Raw genomic sequence first — 18136 nt, forward strand, 5'->3', positions numbered from 1 at the left:
TTTAAAGACTCCTGAAAAACCTCCCGACGTGGTTCAGCATTCTGGGCCGTTGTGACAGAGAGGTTCCCCACAGTTTGCAACAATCCTTGATAGACAATGGGGCAGAAATGTGTGTGTGTGTGTGTGTGTGTGTTTTTCTTCTTTCCTGTTTTGAGGAGAGAATAAAAGGATCAAATCGGTGAAAAGAATGCAGCTTTGTGCAGCAATCTGGGAAGGTTAGCAAAGTGGTCTTGTCCAAGTTTCCAACAAGATGTTCTGTTCCTGTTATAATTGGCTGCTGGGTAGGTTTGGACCTAACTAGAATGCCAGCGTTCGATTTCACCGTGTCCTCGGTGGACACGTGTCACCGTTTATGCTCGCCTTAGTGACAATTTTCTAAAATGGAAACTCGTGGGAAATCATTACAGTGTTTATATGTCTCCCTTGTCGGATGGCGTTATCCTGTGATATTTTACCAGTGTTTTCCATTGCATGATGGCATCTAGCGAAGGTTAAGGCAGACCAGTCCCTCTGTAATTTTGTGACTGCATTTTACTTACTGAAGAAGAAAAGATAACTGACAATTAGGTATTTGGGATGTCACAGAAAGAACATGTGCAACTAATCAGTGGTATCCTTTGGGAACATGATTTTATAAAGCTGATAAGGTAGAAAAATCGGGATTTTGTGATTTGTGTTACATGATGATAATTGCACCTTTTCAATAAAAAAGACATTTCTCCTCGAGTAAACATTGAGCTTGCAGGGGATGCCGGTAGAAATGCTCTGTTTTTCTGCCCCCATCCAGGCAATTTTTTGGGAAATGTTGTTGTAGACCAGGAGATTTTTTCAGCATTCTTTTAGAGTGATGTTTCTGAAGGAATATCTGGTATGTTTTTAAGGAAAGTCATTTATTATCTTGAAAGCAAGTAACACTGTATGAAGAATAATGATTATTTTTTGCTTGGTACAAGGTACCGTTTCCTAGTTTTAATGTTTATCAGAGTTGGATACAGTAATAACAGTCTGTTATATAGTATATCACACACTTGTTACAGTTCTTTATTTAACCCCATTTCTCATGTGCATCTTAATAATAATAATAATAATAACCTGGTTTTTAGTCTACATTACTCCCAAGGGATAAACATGGAAATTTCTTTGATGCATTCTTCTGTTCGCTCTCTCGCTTATCCCATGTGCATGTGTATCAAAGAGCAACTAAAAGACATTCAGAACCCAAGCTTTTTTTTTTTTCTTTTTTAAGATTTTATGTATTTATTTGACAGAGAGAGACAACAGGAAGCGAGGAAACACAAGCAGGGGGAGTGGAATAAGGAGAAGCAGGCTTCCAGCTGAGCAGAGAGCCCAATGCAGGCTCGATCCCAGGACCGTGGGATCATGACCTGAGCTGAAGGCAGATGCTTAACGACTGAGGCATTCAGGCAACCCAGAACCCAGGCTTTTCTAGAAGCTCTTGCAATGCAGGTTTTCCCGTACATGGGAGACTTTCTCTTGTTTTTTTGCAATGGCTTCAGTTAGATATAGACACCTTCTTTGCTGGCTAGGACATTCCTTTCTTACTGTCCCAACAGCTTTGAAAATCTCCACTCTCCTTAAAAAACATTAGTTAACTAAAAGACCATGCTCCTGGGCCCTGGAACACCTCATTCCATGCTCAGTACCTGCTGTTGGGGTGACCTTTTCTAACAGAAACGATTTTGAATTTTCTTTTCATTTTCATTGCTCCCCTGTAGGCCTTACTGCATTTATTCTTATTTCTCTTTCTTTGGGGGCCAGATAATATTGCATTAAGTGGAGCAAGAGGATTGCTCAGCTCATTTTTCTATACCTTCCGGAAGCAACACTTCTTGCTGACCTACCGCTTGAGACTAACAACACTTGTATATAAACAGCTACTCTTCATCTCATGCCTGGGTACTTAATTCTGCCTCATGTAGTATTTGACCCAGGACTTAACACCTGTAAAATTTAATTTAATGGGATTTTTTTCCGATATTTTTTTTTCTCGAATTGGTCATATTCATTTTGAATTCTGATGTTTTACTATATAAATTAGTCGCCCAGCCATGGGTCCAAAGTTGGATCTAGTGTCAGAACTCTACCATTAGTTAATTGATTAGACAGTGTGGGACCCATCACTGCCCTGTGTTTCCGAATGCTCTTCTAATAAATGTAGGGTACTTGTGCCTCCTCGGCTGGACTCTGACCTGGCAGTGATAGAGTTTATTTTATTTTATTTTTTTTAAAAGATTTTATTTGTTTGAGAGAGAGAGAAAGAGAATGAGAGAGTGAAGGTCAGAGGGAGAAGCAGACCCCCCGCTGAGCAGGAAGCCCAATGCGGGACTCAATCCCGGGACTCCAGAATCATGACCTGAGCCAAAGGCAGTTGCTCAACCACCTGAGCCACCTAGGGGCCCCCTGGCAGTGATAGAGTTTAAATAATATTTTCTCCATGTTTTGCTAACTTTGGGAACCGTCAACCCTACCAATTGTTAAATTCTAGAATCTCATATGGAAGGCACAGCAGCCATGAATATGATTGACTGTCTAAATTCAATGCAGTAGTAGATTTTTGACCTACCAGAAAGAATCCTGTAGCCGGGTACCCTCCGGCCAGACACATATTTTCAACCACAGCCCGGGGCTGAAAACACTAATGAATTCCAGTCACAAAGCACCGCATACTCCAGTGGGGTTGTAATTGACAGAGAGATAGAAAACTACAACGGGAAGGCTTTGGGGGGCTGGCATCCAGCACAAGCCGGGCAGTGAGGGCTTCAGGTGCCAGGCCAAGCAAAGAGGGTGCCCAGCAGTGTTGCTGCCGCACTGGAGCTGAAAGCAGGTGTCCTTGGCGGGGCTGTCAGGGCTCTTGAACCCTCTGCCACCGTCAGCACAATTATGTATGGATGCATATTTTTCAGCCAGCGAGATTCTCAGCTTTTATCCATTTTCCAAAGGGATCCATGAATCATAGAGGATTAGGAAGCCCTGTTTGCTGGATGGACAATAATCCAAACTTCCAAAACCGATAAAATAGGCTGTTGAGGATTGATAGAAGGAAGAGATTGTAAGGAAACAGTGAACATTTATTGAATGTTAAGTGTGCACCAGAGACTCTTGCAGACATTGTCTTACCCTCACAGTGACCCCATGAGGTGGCCGGGGGGTGTGGGAACCCAGCTCTGGCTCTAAAGCCCTGTACTTCCTACTACACCATCTTGCCTCTAAAAAATGGAAATGACTAACGAGTGAAGGTTAATAAAAAAATCACGGTACGCAAGCTAAGACAAAGGGGAAATAGGATTTGATATTCAAAATATAATTTATATATATTTGTATTTATTATATTTATTTATATAAATTTTTGTTTATTATATGTTTATATTTATTTACCTGTTAGATAAAGTTGGTCAGTTAGACCAGACCAGGGTCCCAAGAAGGTGGAGTGGACCAGGGTGCAGCTTTAAGAGGGAGGGATCTTCTTGAGGGAAAGCTTCTCAAGAAACAGGAGAAGATGGGGCGCCTGGGTGGCTCAGTCAGTTAAGTGTCCGCCATCAGCTCAGGTCATGATCCCAGGTTCCTGTGATTGAGCCCCAGGGCAGGCTCCCTGCTCAGTGGGGATCCTGCTTTTCCCTCTCCACACAGCTTGTGCTCTCTCTATCTCGGTCTCTCTCTTTCTCTCAAATAAATAAATAGAGTCGAACTGTAAATCCTGAAATCCATATTGGTGACTCTCTTATGAAAAATATTTGAGAATTTCAGGGAACATTTAATGAAAATGCTCACAAATTTCTGGAGTTTTCTATATTCTTTTTTTTTTTTCTTTTTTTTTTTTTTGCCAGTATGTCTTACCTAAAAAAATGTGATCATCTCTTTGGAGTGTTCTGTTCAGGGAGGCTGGACAGGATTAATTCCCATCCTGGTGTTGCAGTGTAAACAGCTTTTTGCCTGTCTTTTGTCATTAATGATCATGCTGTAGATGTAGCCAGTGCATTGTAAGCCAATCTGTCAAGGCAAATAAACAATTCACCTTGTTAAAATTCCCTAAATCTTGCATTAATAAAACCAAACTAACCCCTTGAACACTCAAGAGATGTCTTCCTCCATACTGCAGTGATGGATGACATGTCTAAGGATCCTGGAAATTAAGTAGTTCAGGTCATTAAAAGTGTCCCACACTTGTTATTGATTTAATTTATTTTAAAAGGTGGGGGTGGAGATAAGAGTGTTACCCCCCCTTTTTTTTTTAATCTGAAAGCTGCCACTTGTACACATAATTAAAACTATTGCCTAGGTGAACAGCTCTGTTTTTGTTACAACATTAAGCTTTATTATTCAAATAGGTGTTGTGTCATTCTCGTAAACGATGTCAAGAAACATGGAGATAATCATTACAACTTACTTTATGACAAAAATTCCCTGGAGCTTCATATATACAGTGATTCTTACAATCCAGTTGTGGGCACTGAAATGATGACCTATGGGCACCCTCCAAATTTCCCCGAGTAGATGGAAATTCAGAAGGTCAGCGAAAATAGTAATGAAAGCATACCTCTAGGAAGAAGAGCTTTTTTCTATTTTATGAACTTTTTTTGTTTCCCTACCTTCTATTGCCTTTCCTTAAGCCTCAGTGGGTACAATCAGCTAGGTAAGGAATAGGAAGAGACTGAGACAGAGCTGGGTTTTCAGATGCCTCCTCTCCAGAAACTGAACAGCAGGAGGCTTGAGCGCTGGTGTAGCTTGGGGCTCAGCCTGCCTCCCTCATTCCATTCACATGTCCTGAACTGGGTAACTATTTTATAACTCCGCTAGAAATGGGACCACTCAGTATGTAAATTATGACAGAAAGCAATAGGCTATATAGAATCACATATATCAGAATATACATAATTTGACCTTTTGTCCTTGGTGCCTCATGCATCACACTGCATAGCTGTGCCTGATCACGGTGTGGGTGACGCCTCAGCATCCCTTCTCATCGTTCTTTAAACAACACGTGGGAGGAGGACCACGGTAAATGATAGAAATCACCTTTGAAAATAATTCTCTTACTTTCAGAGACTATCATGCAATCTTCGATGGTTTTTCCATGGTCTTCGTAAAATTAATAATAATAAAAAAGGTGGGGGAGAGTGGTGGGAGAGAGGGGCGACAGTTTAATCAGAACATACACTGTGGCTCTCTTTTTTGAAAACAGATACCCATGAAAATGCACTTGCACTTGCGTGACTCGGAGAGCCAAGAGCAGGCATGGTTATGCCATTGTCCCAGCTCTTTAACAGAGCTTTAACAGAGCTCCCTAAATGGAAGAACTGTATAGATTTTTTTTTTAAGTATATATGCTGATTTACACTTAGGGGTAGAGTTATTACTGACCCTTTAAGTGGAGCTGTCCAAATGGCCATAAATGTCACTTGATCCAAATGCCGAAAGCGGTGATAGCCGAGGGATCTTGGCTAAATCTTCCAGTTAAAAAAGCCATGCGTAGTATTTTTTAAACAATGTGGTCTCTTGTAGACACACACACACACACCCCAGACCACTTAATCACCCAGTAAGGAAAATTTGATGCACGTTTCTTAGCAGTATTATTGATGCTCCCAGTTTTTTAAAATCCTCTCATCAGAATCTCCGTGAAGGCAAGAATTCTGTCTACCTGGTGGCCAGTTGTCTTTCCTCCTAGTCAGCATCTGATGTGTGCTAGATGATCCATAAATGCTGATTGGGTGAGAGGATAGATAAAAAAGAGTATTTGGGAACACTGAAGAGTGTGGCTGTCTCCTGAATTCTTGGTGGGTGAGATGGGGACCACTCCCCACCAACCCTTACAGACTGTGATAATGATGCTGGTAAGAACTGAGATGGGTGGTCATGACTTTTGACATAGTTCATTTGATTATTGGTTGCTTAGTAAATTTCGCTTTTTAGATTCTCTTTTTTCCTTTCACAGGCTGTCATTTTGGAAAACGAAGAGCTTCCCAAACTGTTCCTCGATTTCCTAAACGTGCGACACTTGCCCTCGCTACCAAAGGCAGAGAGTTGTGGGTAAGAGGCGTTGTTTCCCTATCGGACATGTATCTGAAACTACTCTACAGTTGCTAGTTGGCCTAACCAATAACCACCGCCCCCGACCCTTGGGTGGTGCTGGAAGGGCCAGCCTGGTCACACCCGTTCTCTATGCTGGGACAGCACTCACTCGCCCCCTGCCTGTGATCAAAGGAATTCCTCTGTGGTCTTCACCGGTATATTGCGGCCAAATGGCAGGCTCAGGTTTAGACTTAAGGAATTGACTTATTAAAATATGCTGCTTCCTGGAGTGATGTTACATGGTGGGAATTTTGAATCTAGATAGCCTATGGAGGGACTAATATATTTTTTTGTGGGTACCCATGCATGTGCAGTCACATCTCTAAGAGCTGTGAATGACCTTGGAGATGATGTTAGCCAACTCCCTTATTGTTGACCTGAGCAAGCTGAGATACAGGAATTAAGTGTCTTTCCCCAAATCTCTCATCTTGTAGCTGGCAGAGCCCAGGCTTTCCCACGTGAGCTCTCTTCTCTGCTGTCTTTCTGCCTCTCCCACAGGACCTTCTCATGTGGGGCTGTAGATCCCAGTCCCTGTGTCCCAGGAACCAGACATTTGCTATCACCATCAGTTGGGAAGTGTTCTTCTAAAGAATGAACTCTGAAACAAGCCCCTTGCCCAGCTCTGGGCACCTGGCTCAGGTTGAGCTGGCCTCTGAAGGCCATCAGCATCACCCCTGACATATCAAATCCATTTATAGGGAAACACATCATTACAAAGACTCTGCAAACTCTTGCAGGGGAGGGGGTTTTGTTCATCCTCCTGCCGCCTCCAGGGCCCCCCGAAGGATGCACACTAACTACAAGACAGTCATGGGGACCAAACCCAGCGTCGGGTTAAAACCCGGCCGTCTACGGGAGGAAAGGCTGCAGACCCTCAGCCCCCCAACCCGCCCCCCCCCACCCTGGCAGTGTTGCTCAAGGCCACTTTCCACTCACCCCACAGTGAGAATTATATACTGAGCTCACCAAATAATAGGCATTGTCCGCATGGCCTGTTCTGACTTGAAGTGCATTTGCTAGGACTTTGGGGAATGTTTTTAAGAAGAGATTTTAGGAATGACTGAGTGAAATCTTATCTCCATTATAGAAGCCCGAAAGTAAAACCATAGGGTTTGTAAGTGATCCTCAAGAAAACTGAAGTTCAGGGGCACCTGGGTGGCTCAGTGGGTTAAAGCCTCAGCCTTCAGCTCAGGTCATGGTCCCAGGGTCCTGGGATTGAGCCCCGCATCAGACTCTCTGCTCAGCAGGGAGCCTGCTTCCCTTCCTCTCTCTCTGCCTACCTCTGCCTACTTGTGATCTCTGTCTGTCAAATAAATAAATAAAATCTTAAAAAAAAAAAGAAAAAGAAAACTGAAGTTCAAGAATATGGCGGTCTTAGATTCTTTAGAATGAGGCATCACAATCGCTTCTCGGCCTTTTGGCTAAGGTCAAGCCTAGAATGAGGTATCAGTCATGCTGTGGCTTTGTCAAGACACCTCTCTTTTCCTAATGTTTCCCAATTTAGAGCTTTAAGACTACTGACTCTTTTTTCCTTGGCTTGCAACAACCTTTACCCAACTGACATGGTCTTCCTCTTCTTTTAAAAAAAAAATTCTAGATCTTTTGATGAGACGGAATCTGAAGAATCAAGGTAAGAACTAATACTAGTCAACCAAGAGTTACATAAAACCAGAAACAGGACTGTGGTTTTGCTAAGTGGTGAATTACTGTGGCGTAAGTGTATCCCGTCACAATCTTCTTGATAATATTTGTTAGGCAGTTGATTTACAAATATGTGATAGAAAGTGAGAGAAGTAACCAGTTATATCGAACCCTACATTGTTTTATGCCAGTCCTAAGAATACTAATTCATCAATAATTGTGCTCTGAGATGGTGCACTTTTCACCAGTGATTTGTCAAATCGATGGTATACCAGTCTCAGATTCCACAAAGAGATGTTGAGAAGGTGAGCGCAGGGCTGGTTTGTTCCCTATTACCCTGCTCACTATTATTCACCCACACGGTGAGATACATAGACCTTGAGATGTCCCCACACAGCAGTTTGATCCCCTCAAAGCTAGTTTGTAGTGTTTTCTGTTTACCGTCGTCCCCTGATGCTGACATGCCTGTTCTTGACCTTTCCAGCAAACTGTCCCACCAGCCGGTGCTGCTGTTCCTCAGGGATCCATTCGTCTTGCCTGCAGCCAGCGGTAATCAAACCTGTCATCTGCTAACAGCTCTTTACTGATCTGACCCTGCACCACATAAACCACGTTTTTAATACAGGTCTAACAGAGTGACATTGGTCCAGGGCTTAATAATCTGCCAATAAACCAGCGCTCTTGGTGTAGGAGACATTCAGAATTTTAATTGGGGCAGGCCTTTCCGCACGAAATGTGATTTTTCTTTCTATCTGACCAGGCAGTTTTGAATGAGAGTAACAAAGAGGAAAGATATTTATTGGCTTTTCTTTTATTTTTGTTTTTGGTGGTGTTATATTTTGGTCTCCGCTTGTTTTTATCCAGATGATAAGATTTGAGTCTAAGGCTCTGGTTCTTTTTTTTTTTTTTTTTTTAATGCTTTTTCCCCAAAGCGGTGTATCTATATTACATGTATATCTTTACTTCTGTTTAGGTTATAGCATCTTAGATGGTCAGCTGTGTATTTTTAGAAGTTATATACTTAAATATAATGAATTTATGCACACAGGTAATCAATATTTTATTTTTAAAGATTTTATTTATTTATTTGACAGACAGAGATCACAAGCAGTCAGAGAGGCAGGCAGAGAGAGAGAGGAGGAAGCAGGCTCCCCGCTGAGCAGAGAGCCCAATGCAGGCTCGATCCCAGGACCCTGGGATCATGACCTGAGCCGAAGGCAGAGGCTTTAACCCACTGAGCCATCCAGGTGCCCTTGTAATCAATATTTTAGCCTGGATCCTCTCTTTATGCCAAGAAATTTGAATTCTTCAGAGTTCCTCTCAAAATGTCCTGCTCTACACCTCTTCATGAGTACCTTCTCAGATGTTACTCCTTTAATTTTTTAACAGCCTCATAAAATAGGCAAGGTGGGTATCCTCATTGGCTAATAAGAGAGTTGGAGCCCCAGGAGGTCCCCAACTTGCCTGGTGTCACATGGCTGATGGGCAGACCCCTTGGTGCTTAATTTCTTTACGTTGATTGAACATTCAGCCCTTAATCGTGGGAGTGACTAAATAGCAGAGCAACTCAATGGCAGTAGATAAATGATTTGTTGAAACCGTTCCTACATTCTGACAATAAAACCCTATCACCAGCAAGAGACAGGGGACCAATCTGTGGCAACGGCGTGTACACGGAGATCAGTGACTTAGCTGGCAGCATGAAGAAGGCCAGCCAGGACCCAGCCCAGCTCCATGGAGGGACCATTCCTAGCGCCCTGATCTGAGAGAGCGGACATTTCTTTGCAATATGGGAATATGTTCTCAGAGTATGTTCCCTGTACAGCCCTTTCCATAAGACATAATTGCCTTTCTCTAGCATTTGCTTCCCATGTTTTTAAAAAAAAAAAAAAAGAGCATATTATATCAGTTGACTTTAGGTCAACAAAATGTTGCCTCACGTAAGCTAGGCTAGATGAAATGGGCGATGTTCTGTAAAGCATTCTCTTGCTCTTCGGAGCATGTTCTACCAGTGCCCCGTATGGTACAGTACTCTGTGCAGGTATTACGAACGGTCAGAAATTTCTGGCATTGGCCCGACACTCCTGTGGAGGTGGGGAGCACGGAACGATCGCTGTGAAGCATAGTGGCCAGGGTGCTCAGGGGTCAAGGAAGGCGTTTTATGATCCTTGAGTCCGCGTCGTCCTGCTGACTGAGCTGCGTGTGCTGTGCCCCTGGTGGGCAACAAAGAACAGGAGGCACTTAGGGAAGAAGGAACTCAAGGGGCAGATATCTGGAGCTAGAAAGGGCAAAAGTAGGGATCGTTAGTAGAACGTTGGCGTGGACGGAGGACTCACGCAAATGGGGGATAGGTGTTCAGAGAGGACACAGGAATCACGGGTTTTATGGACAGGATGGCCCCAGGTTGGGGAGGGCCGGGCACCAGATCTGGTTTTGGTGCAGTTTGGCTAACCCACCTTCCTGAGTCGGATTCCCGTTGTCTTACCAGCGTGACGCGGCTGATAGGCTCTTGCAGATCTTAAGCATCTAATCGAGAGGTCAGTTTTACTGGCATCACATTTCTGGGTTATTTAGGCCTTTTAACAAAACGTGGGGGTACTCTTCCAGAGGATTCTGATTGTGGAAATACCATCGCAGGTGAACTGACAGTCAGATGCTATCCTCCTATAAAATAATCAGTCTTCTCTGAACATAGGCTCTTTGGCCTGAGTTTTAATTTCTCAGGGGAATTCGGAACAGCTCTTGCGCTGGTCCCCAGCATCATCTCTGGCATGGCTACACTCCGGATATTTTCCATCAGCTTTCATCAGACCTCCCGTCATCTTTGGCCACCGTTGACCGCTCTCTCCCTTCTCCTACTTTTCTGCCCATCCCGGGCAGCCTACTGGCGGGCTATCATAGACCCTCTTGTCTTCTCCTTGGCTTTCTTTCGGATCAACTCCTTACTTGTGGTCTTGATGGCCTTGTGTGTGTAGCTGGGACACCGTCCTGGGTTTCCAGCCCCACTTTCTCTCTGAGTTTGACTCTACCAGGCTCTCACAGCCCTTCTAAGAGGACTCCCTCCTACGCTCTGCCAACTTCTTTCTGGGTCTCATAGGTGTGCACTCCATAGGTCTCATAGGGTCTCATCTCATAGGTGTGCACTCCATTCCCCCTCAGGGCACTGCTGTTTCCCCCACCACCTCCTTGAGCCCTCTTCTCGTCCCCACAAGGGCACTGCCTCCGCACCTTCCAGGAGCAGCTTGAGAGAGCCTTTGCCCGCTCTGCTCTCAGGGGGCTCTCAGGAGTCCCCCCGCCCCAATCCCATTGCCTTTTTTTTTAAAGGTCCACGTAAGTGTTTACCAGCATAAATGAGAACCAACAAAAGACGACAAGTAAATCTTTCCTAAATCACATTCCTTGTCATCCCCTCTCAATGGGAAACAAAGGCCAGGGCAGTTTTCATGTAACAGCGGACACGGAATTAAAATCATACATGTGACAAAACCAAAATCCAAAGCGTAGAATGGAGTGGAACAGATGAGGGAGAAAATGACCTCTGATAATCTGCTCATTGGCCCCCAGTCAGTGGACCTTGTCATAAAACACCTCTGTTCCATTCACGTGGATCATTTCCTTCCTTTACTGTCGTGATGACCCACATGGTTCCCTTATTCTCTCTCTGTCATGTTCACCTTCTGAATCTCCGGCTCTGCTAGTTGCTCAGCACTTGCTGGACCATAAACACAGCTGGCCTTTGCCAGCCATCTTCCCTCTGCCGGGAATGCCCCTCGCCTGGCCACCCTCGCGCATGGCCACCGCATCCTGCTTCCCCTGGTATCTGCCTGCAGAGGTCTTTCCTCACCGTCCCGTCTCCTCACCCTCAAGCCTCGCGCCCTGCTTCAGTTTTCCCCTTTATTTATCCTTCTGAAGACTTATTTCTTTATTTGGGAGACAGAGGGAAAGAGAGCAGGCTCGAGCAGGGGGAGGGGTAGAGAGAGAATCTCAAGCAGAGTCGGTGCAGAGCGTAGACCCTGATGTAGGGCTTCATGTCACGACCTCAGGATGGCGACCTGAGCCGACATCAAGAGTCGGACGCTTAACCGCCTGAGCCACCCCGGCACCCCTCCCCTTGAGCTTAAACCAATGCTTGACCTATTCGGGTGGTATAGCATTACTCAGAGTAATTAATGGTATTTTCCCCTTTTCGTCCTTTTCCCCCAAACTTACTTAAATTCCTTTAAGCTGAAGATGCTGATGATGTCATCACACTAACCTTCAAACAAACTGTTATGTTTTGGCTGGCAGAGAATAAATACCCACACGTCGACGTGTTCTCTTTGGGCATCTAATTGAAAATTGATCAATATCTCCATTGACGGCTCTTGGTTTCAGTACACTTCTGTGGGGGAGAAATTCTTTTAAAATTAAAATGAACTTTGGAAAATCATTGCTCTTAATTGGGTTGAAAAAAATATATAGGTTTAAGTCCTGCTACAGATTATTAAAGATACATTGTATGGAAAATTATGTTGTTTCATGCTGGATTAAAGCAAACAACTAAGAAATCGAGCATCATCACCCAGAAGTCATTGAGCTGCTTGTGTACTGAAGATATGTTTTAGGCATATCTTGTGTGTGTGTTCATTTGCTTATCTCCCTCCTAGCGTGGAAATTCCATGGTATGGGCAGGGACTATTACTTACTTCTCTTCCCAGTGATTAGACAGTACTTGGTACGTGACGGTAGCAAGTACTAACCATATGCCCAGCACAGGTTCAAGTGCTTTGCTTCACCCTCCAATTTGTACAACCACCTTTCAGGCAGGTACTGCTAGGAAACTTCCCTTTACTCCTCACAGGGAACCCACCACCACTTTGAACTTGTCTCCATGTATTCTGAGTGGCAGCCAGAGCCATCTTTGCCAAACAGGATTCAGTTCTCTGTCACTTTGCTTAAAATCCTGTGTGTGTGTGTGGGGGGGGTTGCTGGTGGTTCTCCCTGCTTTTCAGACAAAGCCAGAATTTCTGGGCTTGCATGCCCTCAGGCTTCCTCCCTCACTCTCTTATCAACACTAACCTCCATTCCAGTCTTTGAACTTTCCTGGCTCCCTCCTCCCTCAGACTGGCCGCCTGGCTTGCTCCCCCGAGAAACTTTCTGCCCTCCCTTTGTACATGGCTTTATGTAGTAGGCACTGTACAGAGGTTGGGTTCATAAGTGAGTGTCCTAGTTTCTGTCTGCAAGTATTGGACCACCTAATTTCCTTGCATAATAACGATATTTATTGAAAGTGGTGGGCTTTCATGTAAATCCTAGATAGAATTAATTACCTGCAGATTGAAGTTGAGAAATTGAACCTCTGGGTCATGTGATGGTTGGGGGGTCCCCTGTGCAAAGTATCCATTCGTATTTTTCCTGACGAGGATGGCTTTCTTCAGAAGTGTGCCCTTTTCAGTTAGGAAGACCACCCCCATTCCTCCTGCTCCCTGGACGCGTGCGCCACGGAATGACCGTCCTCAGGACAGCTTGGACTGAACGCTGCTGTAAACCACAGTGGAAAAACTGCAGCCAAGTATTCCCAGTAGAAATCTTGGAATTCCTTCAAGTATATTGAGATTTTGTTAGAAATTGAATTGCCAGTGTAATCCATCTTCCGTGTGAGAAAACATTCAGATAAAGAGCTGGGGCCTAGCAGCATTAACCATTAGAACATCCCCTAAATCAATAAGCTACAAATCTGGCCGTGCATTCCTGGAGAGCCTGGTCGCGCACCCAAGCGGCTTTCGGCCGCGGCGACATGACAGATAGCGTGTCCTCAGCAAGAGCAGGCTGCAGGGTGACTCGGGTCCCCGAGTTGCTGGGGGCCTCACCCTGTACTGGTCTGCAGAATGCGGTCGTTGCGTTTTACTGCTGTGCCTAAGAAAAGCTGTTTTCCTTTTTTTTTTTTTTTTTTTTTTTTTCAGATTTTCCAAATGTGGTTATTGAAGGGGTCCTCCATGGGGTATTTTACCCCCATCTACAGCCCAGGTAGAAATCCTCCATGGCTAGAAGAAGCTGAAGCGGGTTTCACGGAAATCGATATCTGCCAAATTAACCTAAACTCTATGACATAACAGCTCTAGCTCACAGTCAAATTCACAGCCTCAGCTTAAGGCAGGGCAGGGACATTTCCATTAGAATGGTGCTTTTAAAAATAGAACCTGAACCTGGGCGGTGCTGAGGTTAAGGCCAAGTGTTTGAGACGTAGAAGGTAACTGCCAGTTTCGAAATTGTAGGCGGTGGCGGGGAGGGGCAAGTGTAACAAAACAGAAGTTACTCTGCTTTAGTTGCACTGTTTGCTGATTGAACATCTTATCGGGAAGCATGGCTGAGACCAATCTGCTTTGGTAGCTTTTTTTGTTGTTGTTCAGATTTTTAGGACACTGGTCTTTTCATCATGAGATTTTTCTCGGTCAGTGATAGGTACATTCCACGGGAGGGTCACAGAAACAGCCTGTGTTCGGTGTGAGGACGGAACTAAACTGGAAATTAAACTATGCTGACGACGTTAGGGCATTTTTAAGACTCTTGTTATTGCGATTCACACGGCAGTGGAGTTGCTTCATACCTGGGGCTTAGCTTCTAGTGTCAGGACCTAAGATGAAATGGAACGTGGAGAACGCCTCCTTGACAGCCGTTTCAAAAGACACCATATTGGAAATCTGCACATCCGACACAACCAGGTTTTCCTCCGGTATTGGAAGAAAGGACAGTTTCTTCCATTGAAGACCATTTGACGTTGTCAGTGTTCGTTTAGGGCCATGTTGCCTAGAACTGCATACCTTTCAACACTAGAATCAGTCACCCTGCGCCCTCCAGGATGCTTGTCTTCTGAGAGACCGACGTGAACTAACTTTACCTGAGGAGATGCCACAGTGGTAGCACTTGGTTTCCTCAAGGTTCTTCCACCCTCATCAGGGTTTACTCTTTCATTCAACTGGTGAGATTTTCATGGGATTCATTGTTATTTTCCTTATTGTTTCCTTTTCGCTGACCTCCTATGTGGAATTGATGTAAGTTCAACGAATGAGCTGACCCCACTGTACATCTCACTGACATTCATATTTTCAGTAGTAAAGGACAAAAGCATATATACAGACTTTATATAAGTATGTGCTGTATGGGGGCATTTCATCGAAAACTGATTAATAGTTAGCCTATTTATGGTTATTCATTTTACTAAGCATCTGTGTGGGAGAAAAATATTTGGGTTCAAAATGAATAACTAAATCATGGTTTTTGGTTAGGATCTAAATATACGGGTTTCAAGCCTGCTGCGGACTTTGAGAGATAACGTTTATGATAGATGTGTTACTTCATGCTAGAAACAGGCAAGGACTCTGTAATCTAGTGTCATGAACCAAAAATAACTGAATACTCATGTGTGGGAGATATTTTTTAAATGTTTTGTTGTTAGCTATTTTGAGTTAAATAAAAACAAAGAACAAGAATTGTTTGAATTTGTCTTCTAGGATTTTATTGGAAACACAAATTATGTCTTGTCTTTTTATACACACACACACACACACACACACACACAACTTCTCACATACTCATAGGAGCTTATTTCTAATCTAAGTATTAAGTTACCTCATCTTTAAGCTAATAGGTACTCATTCAATAGGTGATGACTTACAAAGAGGGCAGGATTTTTTAAAAGATTTTATTTATGTATCTGACAGAGAGGGAGAGAGAGAGCACAAACAGGGAGAAGCAGGCTCCCCGCTGAGCAGGGAGCCCGACGAGGGACTTGATCCCAGGACCCAGAGATCATGACCTGAGCTCAAGGCAGATGCTTTACCAACTGAGGGACCCAGGCACCCCAGGAATTTTTTTAAATATAAAAAACAAGCATTTTTGGAGGCACGCTGCTCAGGAAATCTCTTCTGAGGATTTTTTTTTTAGCGATGACTTTTATTTATTATTTAATAATTTTTAATATGTAATTTCGTATTCCATTTCAATTCCATTATAGGAAATAGAGGCCACAGTAGGTATTTCAAGCAGAATAGACTTATAAGAAACTGGATGCTTGTAGAATCTTTTGGAAGGATGAGGAGAGTGAACTCCTAGGAGGTAATTCAGGAGTGACTTCTGGAATCCTCCAGCAACATCTGGTACTCTACCTGCCAGGAGAGCTACAGCCTCTGCCTTAAGCAGGAATTCAGGGAGGCTGAATTCAGGAGGAATTAGGAGGCTGCTCCTGGAGCTGCTGAGATAAAGAAAAAAAAACACCACTGCACCTATGATCCAGCTACCAACAAGTTCAGGAATTCAGGAAGTCACTGCGACCACCTTAAATGCCTCATAGCGGTACCCAGGAAGCTGGGGCCTGGGCCTGGAACAGTGTCCAACTGATTCCACCTACACCACCATTGCCTCTGAACCCCCATGGCCTTGCTTGCCCACAACTACAGCCCTACGCAGTGGGAAGATGGTGTTCACCTACTTCCATCTTCTACTCTTATCTCATGAACACACGTCCATTAGAATCTTGTATCAATGCCCATCTTCAAGGGAGTCTGGAAGGGGCTGGAACTTCCTGGTCGGTGAAGTTCGGGAATGGACATTGGAAAGACGACGGACTATATTTCCACAGTTAAACATGTAGTAGCATATGAAAGGATCTATAGAAAAGGAAAATCTCCCACCCTGTCTCCTGTATTCCCACTCCCGCTCCGGCCACAAGCAGCCGCTATGCTTAGTTTAGGTGTGTGTTTGCAGGGAGAGTTCATCCACATGTAAACAAATAATGGACATTTAGTGTACATGTTCCAACCCCTTCCCCCCACCCTTTTTTAATAGAACGTGGATTTTCCAAAGCAAGGATTCATAGACAATAGAGCAGTAAAGGGTAGAGGGACATAAACAGAATAAAGAGAAGGAAAAGAATCCCCACTGACACTGGAGGCAGGATGTGGGGACAGCGCATCTGCTATGTTCCTCCTTAGTGCATTTGGTGGTGTGCCTGGGCTTGGTCTCCGATTCCCCCAGGGCTTCATGCAGAGCCCCTCTCTGGCCTCGCCTCCACCACACGGCCATTTCCGGACCAGCACCCCTGGTGTCCTTTCTCCCCCACCCCAGTGTTTTAGACCACCGGCCATCTCTACAACCCCGATCATGCTGACCACATCCCTACCTGGTACGTCCGCGGTCTCATTTCACTTCGAAAAGCATAGAAATCTCATGATCACAGTTGAGAAAGAACAAATGGCTTTCATCTCCTTTGTAATGGTAATGGTAATGGCCGCACGTGTTTGGCCGAGGATGCCGGATGCCGGCACAGGCATTAGGGTGGCAACTCTCAAAAGCAGCCAATGACAAGTGTCGGCGAGGATGCGGACGCCGTGAAACCCTCCTTGCTGGCGACGGTGTAAAATGGTGCGTCCTCTGCAGAACAGTCTAGCAGTTCTTCCAAAGATGACTCTGTGAGCCAGCAGGTCCCCATTCTGGGTGTATACCCGAAGGGAGCCAAGTCAAGGGACTTGAACAGATTATTTTGCGCACCCCAGTTCTTAGCATTGTTCATGAACACCAACAGGTGGAAACAACACAAGTGTCCATCCGTAGATGAATGGCCAAACAGAATGTGGTCTGTGCATGGAATAGGATGTTGTTCAGTGCTCAAAAGGAAGGAAGTTCTCTCACATGCTTTAGCTTGGGTGAAAGTGAAAGGACTACTCCTGTGTGATTCTACTACTATGAGATACCTACAATAGTCCAGCTCCTAGAGACAGAAAGTAGAACGGTGGTTGTCAGTGGCTGGAGGAAGGGGAAAATGAGGAATCAATGTGTATTGGGTTTCAGCAGGGGAAGATGAGAAGGTTCTGGAGATGGGGGGATGGTGATACTTGGTTGATAGTGTGACTGTACTTTACGCCACTGAACTATACTCCTTGTAACACGTAAAATGGTAAATGTCATGTCATGCATGTTTACCAAAAAGTTTTTCAAGTTTTATTTTTTAAAGGATTTTAAGTGAGTACAGATGTAATGCACTAACCAACTAATGATATCTGCCGGGGAGCAGGAGGGATTTGGGCACACAACCTGGGTGCCATGCTCCTCTCCCCGACAGCCTCTCAAACAGCAGTTCTCCCTCGGGGCCACATCCGCATCGGGATCGCCAGGTCTCTGAATCACTAAATCTGGACTGCGTAGGGGCCTTTCTTTGGGTACTTCAGAAAACTGCCAAGTTGATGCCGATAACCCCTGTTGGAGGGATGTGAGGAGGTAAGATGCTTTACAAACTACTCTTCTTTCATGGCTGCTGACTTTCCTACCTCCTGCAGGACCCGCTGTGAAGAGAACATCCCTCCGACTCCCCCAGGAGGCCACAGGGAGGTAGGTGCTCCTCACGGTCCTTCAGGGCGTGTAACACACGCAC

General features: G+C 44.6%; 1 protein-coding gene across 3 annotated transcripts in view; it reads left to right on the forward strand.

Annotated features, from left to right (window-relative positions):
- Positions 1–15200, forward strand: part of SNX24 (sorting nexin 24) — a 156008-nt gene extending 140808 nt beyond the window's left edge. The window contains exons 4-8 of one of the 3 annotated variants that reach the window (XM_032844337.1): positions 5954–6048; positions 7688–7720; positions 8216–8280; positions 13674–13737; positions 14507–15200. In XM_032844337.1, coding sequence (XP_032700228.1) covers positions 5954–6048; positions 7688–7720; positions 8216–8280; positions 13674–13737; positions 14507–14597 — 348 coding nt within the window. In that variant the 3' untranslated portion in view covers positions 14598–15200. The other 2 variants (XM_032844343.1, XM_032844350.1) reach the window with 2 other exon arrangements.
- Positions 15201–18136: the final 2936 nt, after the last annotated feature.

This window comes from Lontra canadensis, unplaced genomic scaffold, assembly GCF_010015895.1.
Source record: "Lontra canadensis isolate GAN:19392208 unplaced genomic scaffold, GSC_riverotter_1.0 scaffold4, whole genome shotgun sequence".
Lineage (NCBI taxonomy): Eukaryota > Metazoa > Chordata > Mammalia > Carnivora > Mustelidae > Lontra > Lontra canadensis.